The sequence below is a fragment of the Diaphorina citri genome, unplaced genomic scaffold, assembly GCF_000475195.1.
Source record: "Diaphorina citri unplaced genomic scaffold, Diaci psyllid genome assembly version 1.1 scaffold8006, whole genome shotgun sequence".
NCBI classification, from domain to species: domain Eukaryota; kingdom Metazoa; phylum Arthropoda; class Insecta; order Hemiptera; family Psyllidae; genus Diaphorina; species Diaphorina citri.
Genome location: NW_007385382.1, coordinates 1 through 7,187, shown reverse-complemented (window position 1 = coordinate 7,187; position 7,187 = coordinate 1). Strand labels below are relative to the sequence as shown.

Sequence of the window (7,187 nt, the reverse complement as noted above, 5' to 3'; positions counted from 1 at the left end):
TTTACATGGTGAAGCAGGCAAAACGTACCGACTTTCGATGGTACCTTTTTTAAATCCCTCAGCATAACAATACCAGGGAAAATACCACACAAGGGTGCAAAAAATAGGCATGGTGTCCTGACATCAGAAAAGGTAATATGAGGAGAACAACATTCAACTCCTGTTATGAATGAAAAGTGTACCCCAAATGTAATGTTACCCTCCCTACAGCACTTGTACTTTGGTTTCTTACCCCCCCCCCCTTTTTCCTCGATAACACTCGTGCCATTAAACTCCATCCAATACACCCCCCTCCTCTCTTATTCGACTCAACTTTCACTGTTTGTCCCGACATGCCAAGATAAAAACCTCCACCTTAACGGCCTAACCTTACACCTTTTGCACCCGAACTACTGTGATCACCTACATCTTTCTAAACTTGATCCCATGGATCCAAATATCAGTCTGATTCTTTTATTTTACTTGGTGTGACTACAGCACGACGGTCTATTAAGTAAACCCCCATCCCTAAGCCTAAACTTCTAAAATCAATGTGAAATAGTAACACATTAAACCCTCCATACATAAAAATAACACGCTACCTTAAGATCATCCGGCAACACAGTACTCTCAGAGGTGACGTGAAAGATGTGAGGAGTAACCAGTATAAAGGTATTGGGTCCTGTGTCAGTGTGCGTCATATCCATGTTCCTAATAATACACGGCGGAGGTTGACAAGGCAGGGACTAAAGACGGGCGATAATAACATCCCCTCCTACGACCCATCCCTTACTCATTCACCCCTCCGTCTGCCCACATAAAACCCCTCCACCCCCCTATTCCTCCCTTTCCCTACCATTGTGCCAAAGTTCCGTTATTTATTACCTACTATAAAGGACCTTCACAGGACCTCAGGTGCCGGGGTTATATTACCACAAGAAGTACGAAATGTATTTTGTGTGAATAACGATACGCAGTGTATAAGGTAAAGTGATGCGTTACCAGACGAGGCCACAAGCCTCCTTAATATTCATAATCCCTCCTAGAGACGCTACGGTTAAAATCGCACCAGCAAAAAACTACCTATATAATTCAGATTATTTTAGGCATCATCACATGCAGTTCTACCCCCATTTTTGGTGTTGGAAATGCCCCCTTTTTATTGCTAATACCTACCAATTAGAACAACGACTATTGGGAATGGGACAAAATTGTTAACTAATTGAAAAAGACCCTTCCCTCCAATTGCAAGACACTCCAATTATAAACAATCTCTTCCTTTCTCTCTCTCTCTCTCTCTCTCTCTTTCTTGCGAACTAATCTTGCCCTTAGGTCTTAGGGGCTATTAATTAACTTGATAATAGTGTGAAGAAGCGACAGGAAATATGAGAAAGAAGAAAACAATAGAGGGAAAAAATCTTTGTTTTTTAGGCGTGAGTTTATGGCCTATTATAAATAAATACCTCCTCCTCTTCTCCTCCTTTCATCCCTTCCATCTCCATCTAGAGTTTCTCTGCTTTGCTATATTTTCGATTTCCTTCTGCCTCCCATGCATCATTCGTACTCGGTCTATTCTTTTATCTTATAGGCTTTCTGTCTCTCTCTCCCTTCCTCCTCTCCCTATCTATCCTACTTTTTTCTCGACTGCACCGTATCTCCTTTTCCTCTGTCTTCAGTCTCATTTCTCTCTCTCTCTCTCTCTCTCTCTCTCTCTCTCTCACTTCCCTCTCTTCTCCATCACCATTTTTCTTTACAGCTTGATCTTTATTTATTCTCAAGAAATAATTATTTTCATTTCGATCATTTTCTCCTCATTCTCTCTCTCCTCCCTCTCTCTCTTTTTCCCCTCCATCTTTTATATCTTACCTTCTCCTTTCGTTTCTTCTCTTTTTTACTTTCCTTATCCTATAGGAAGGAAAGTAATGTATCGCTGCGCCAATTTTCGAATGGTCAGTTTTTAGTGTCAAAACACGTTTTGAGGTCCCTTAGAGCCGCTAAATCCAAAGTTTCAGCCATTGGTCGTGGTGTGTGTCCTGTGTTGTCTGTCTGTGTGTCTGGTCTGTCTGTAAACAAAATATTCTCGAGAACGGTAAGACCTAGAGACTTGGTATGTAGCTGTCAAAAGTGTACAAGGATGCGACACGAAACTTTTTGGTTTTAGACCGGTGCAACGGTTGGCGGCATTTTTACCGCTTTTTGGCGGTTTTCGCTGTAATTTAAACAATATCTCGGGAACGGTATAGGCTAGAGACTTGAAATGTGGTATGTAGTTCACAAATGTGACAAGGGATGCAAACACAAAACGTTTGGTTTAGATGGTTTGCTGCGCTTGGCGGTATTTTGACCGCTTTTGGGATAGATTTCGACCGTTTTTGGCGGTTTTCAGCTATAGCGACAAAATGGTTTGAGATATTGTAAAAGTTAGGGTAAAAGAACACTCAAATAAGCATCATTCAATAGGATAAGGAAAGTCGTGTGATGCTCACACCAGATTTTTTTTCCTCCAGATTTCCCCTTCATTCCCAGCAGGAAATATCACCGATAATAAATTAATATTGAAATTTATCCTGATGAAATTCAATAAAGGTATAACCTTCCGAAAGAAAAATGACGATATTAACTTCGTTTTACCTTTCTTTCACTTCTTTCTTTCTTTCTTTTTAATCTACTTTATATCTAAATAGATGAAAAATAAACAGTTTCCTTCTTATCTACGGTTCTACCTTGAAGTAATGCTTTGGCTGTCCTTGACGACAGCTTTTGCTGAATCTACTAGTTAGCTAGTATAATACAAAGTATACATTCAATGTATCTATAGGTACATGTATATATGTAGCCCACAAAAAAACATAAATGTGAAAAATAGGCCAAGTTCCTCCTCCCAAAAAAATACCCCCTCCCAAAAAAAAATAACGTATTGGCCAAGGAAAGAGATGATATAAAAAAAATGTCCAAGTTCTTTGTGGGATTCCAACTTTTCTTTCCCCTTAGAGGTACTTAAGTAAGAACCTACTTAAAAATGTAGGTAGGTATACGTATTACCTATTTAAATACCTCCTCTACCTACTAACAGGCCATGCACTTTTCAAAACTACCACGTCTTTTTCAGACTTGGCAATGTTTTGTTTTCTTTCTCAGCTACATTGGACAATAACAAAACAAAACATTGCCAAGTCTGAAAAAGACGTGGTAGTTTTGAAAAGTGCATGGCCTGTTAGTAGGTAGAGGAGGTATTTAAATAGGTAATACGTATACCTACCTACATTTTTAAGTAGGTTCTTACTTAAGTACCTGTACCTCTAAGGGGAAAGAAAAGTTGGAATCCCACAAAGAACTTGGACATTTTTTTTATATCATCTCTTTCCTTGGCCAATACGTTATTTTTTTTTTTGGGAGGGGGGATTTTTTTGGGAGGAGGAACTTGGCCTATTTTTCACATTTATGTTTTTTTGTGGTAAAATTTACCAGAGTGCCTTGACCCTTTTATTCTGGAAATCTTAGGCAATCCTAGCAAGTAATATGATACCACTTGTAGACCAATAGCTCTCTATTGTTCCCAAATTTAAGATAAAAAGATGATGCTATGTTTCCTCACCAAATATTTGAGCAGCTTCAACCAGCACACGTCTTGCTGAGAACAAGTTTGCTGTGTTCTGTAGTGAAGTGACAATCTCATCTTCCGTCAACAAACAGGTAGCCGCATTTAGATCCAGCTGTGACAGGTCACTCTCGAGTTCACTCATTGTGATGGGTTGGGTAATCAATTCAACAGGGGAGGAAAAAACACGTTGACACAAGCGATTGTGTTCAAAATCATTTACATAAAAGGACACAGATCCATATTACTGATCTTTTACATTTTGATTAAAAGGTCCTATCCTGGAGCTTCTTGATTACATCTGTAGATCATTTCTGAAGTAAGTAGTCAGCAATGTATGAAGAGGTGTGTTCAACCCGGTGATATTAACAGGGAAATATGAACAAGAATCCAACAGGTAATTGAACAATTATTAATTTTTACCAATTAATCGAACAGATATTCTTTATTTTTTATCCTTTTTGTTCAAAAACTTCAAAAAAAAAATCTGAAATATTCAAAAAAAATCCGGGAAAAATCAAAGACAAGAAAGGCTGGATGAAAGCGGAGAGTACGAAGAAGAGATAACCGAGTATGAAGAGATTGTTGAAGAAGAAGAAGAAGAAGAAGAAGAGGTGGAGGAAAGAGAAGAAATGACTGAGAATGGGAACAAGATTTTTCAAGGGCTGAATTGATGGTTCTAATAAGCATCTGATTTAAGCAGTTTGCTCATGGGTGGTAGAGTCTAATAACCGATTTTTACAAGAAAAACTCGCTTCTCATTAATCGATTACGACCCATGAGCCATTGCTTTTATTTTTTATTACTTTTTTTTTTAATTTCCTATTTTTGTGCCAAAATGCCAATAAAGGTGTCTGTGTATCTACCTATTGTATAGAACTATAGAGAGAGGTACCCTTAAAATTAATAGCAGGAAAATTGTAAAAGGAAAGTCCACTTTGTAGAAAATCTTCAGGCCCGGTGGCCACAATGTGAGTTTAACTCTCGGATCAAGCAATCTGATTGGTTAATTTTGAAAAATAGATCAGTTGCGCTTACTTGTGTGATGTTTCAAAGTCATAGAGCAGGAAAAATGAGGACCAACGGAATTTTTCTTTTTCTTCTACGACTTCTAGATACCGAGATAAATCGATTTAAATAATACCGATAAATCGTAAAGTTTGACGTCACGACATATGCTCCCGTAGGCGATGACGTCATAACTCATGACTCCCGCTTCGTTTGTTTGTGCGCAAGCGTTTCTGCGCATTTTGACATTAAGTCTGACGTCACAACTCTATGAACTTTTTAATTGAAACGGCAATTAAAAATTGAATTTTCGACCTTCTAAAGTTACTTTTTCGGAGTTTTGACTTCAGATTTGGATTTCTCACAACTTTTTACGTAGGAATCGACCTTTTATTAATAATATTTTCCCAATTGCAACTGCTCCATTATTTAAGACCATTTGATGAATCAGTGAATCACTTATCTACCAGGATGACACATAAATAAAGTGAATCAGCTTTCATAAAATACTCAAGGAGGTGGGTACGTTCTTAGTTAGGTACCTTTAGGTAACTCTTTACAAATCTGGATTGATTCCAACAAACTAAAATTGAATACCTATAATTTGTAAGTATTTCCAAGTAAAATTGTACACCCTAGTTCACAAAGGGTACAAGTGACATTTTTTGCAAAATTGAGTTATGTGTTAAAATGGGGTAATCAAAATGATACCTAGGTATAAAAATGATACCTAGTGTAGTATGTGTTATGATTGGGTTGGATTGGTTATAATGAAGAATGTTTGAGCCAGATAATGATCAAGGCAAAGTCAGTCATTATCATTACAACTTAGTACTGCAAGTAAGTACCTACCATACATCCTAAAATACCTAGGCATCATTTTTATGTTCATAAACCTTTCGGTACTTGTGCAGAAGTCATGTTCATGGAATATTGCTACCGAAGGAACTGGCACAAACAAGCAGTGACCAGTGTTATTATAGGGTTACGTCACAGCATACACTTTGACGTCATGGCATACGCTCCGGTAGGCAATGACGTCACATCAAATGTCCCAAGCAAAGCTCCCTCGCAGGCAACACATTAATGTGCTTGTGCCCATACGTTTCTGCGCATTTCTTTCTGCTCTTCTGCCAGTGTGCTTGCATACTTTTCTGGAAAAAGTCATGGAAATTTTCTGGAAGAGTCATGGAATTTCATTTCGGGAAAAGCATATAAACCCTGAGCAGTAAAATGTAGGTTGACTATTCAAGAACTTTTCTCAACATCAATGCCCTCCATTCCAACCATTCCTACCTAGACATCTCATTCATTTGACCCCCTCCATGTGTTCCAGATGAAAACTAACGAAAACATCCCCATGCTGGAATCCACCTCTCCCGAGTCTTCCCGGAAGCTCATTTCCGGGAACCCTACTTCCACCGGTGCTGGGGGAGGCTCCCAACCCACCATAGACACTGTCGATTGTATTACTGGCAAAGCCGATCACCGTGTTATCAACATCAATGCTCCCCAATCCTGTAAATTTGTCGGGAACAAAATCTCGACGGCTAAATACAGCCTGGTCACCTTCTTCCCGTGTTTCCTCTTTGAGCAATTCCGTCGCTATTCAAACATTTTCTTCCTCTTCATTGCACTTCTCCAACAAATCCCTGATGTGTCTCCTACAGGACGTTATACAACACTGATCCCGTTGATTCTAATCATGGTTGTGTCCGGGATAAAAGAGATTATTGAAGACATCAAACGCCACCTAGCGGACGGTGAAATTAACCATCGCAGTGTGGATGTGATTAGGAATGGAATGATATATGTGGAGCAGTGGAAAGATCTGAAGGTGGGAGACATTGTAAAGGTGTACAATAATTCCTTCTTTCCTGGCGATCTGATGGTGTTGTCGACAAGTGAGAATGAAGGTGACCAAAAGTTTTTTTTAAAAATAAGACTCACAACCGCTGCAGCGGTTGATCAACCAATCCACCAAATGACAAAATAAAAGTTTTTTTTACTAAACGCTTGATTGTGACTTTCCACCAAACTAAACGTTTAGCTCTTGAGATCCACCACCTCCTCGAGCTGGTTGATTCGATTGGTGACGCACTTTTTTTTGTGGTGACGCACTTTTTTGTTTATTTTCAAGTTTTCAACGAGTTTTATAAAAATATGAAGCTATAACATTAAGGTTGGGCTAGTAAAGGATCCAAATTTTTTGAAATGATAAAAATTGAGTTTTTTTTATCCACCAATCCACCAGTGTTACATCAACCGGTGGACTCTAGCCGGTGCAGCGGTTGTGAATCTTATTTTGAAAAAAAACTTTTGGATAGCATCATCTTTTTATCTTAAACTTGGGAACAATAGAGAGCTCTTGGTCTACAAGTGGTATCATATTACTTGCTAGTATTGCCTAAGATTTCCAGAATAAAAGGGTCAAGGCACTCTGGTAAATTTTATTTTGTAGACATTTAGTTTATTACCATATCTGAAGTCAGAAGTTATTTGATCATCAAGATATAAGATCTTCTATAAGCAGAGTGTATGGTAATTGCCAATGTTTTGTTATTATCTCACTAACATGAGTTTTCTTTTCCAGATGAAAACA

At 38.4% G+C, this 7,187-nt stretch overlaps 1 protein-coding gene across 1 annotated transcript in view; it reads left to right on the top strand.

Annotated features, from left to right (window-relative positions):
- LOC103522349 (glutamic acid-rich protein) overlaps positions 1 to 4,546 on the top strand; it is a gene marked incomplete at its 5' end in the record, with an annotated part of 11,634 nt that extends 7,088 nt beyond the window's left edge. Inside the window, 1 exon segment of the mRNA XM_026832544.1 lies at positions 4,110 to 4,546. Within this exon segment, the coding sequence (XP_026688345.1) occupies positions 4,110 to 4,251 (142 nt within the window).
- Positions 4,547 to 7,187: the final 2,641 nt, after the last annotated feature.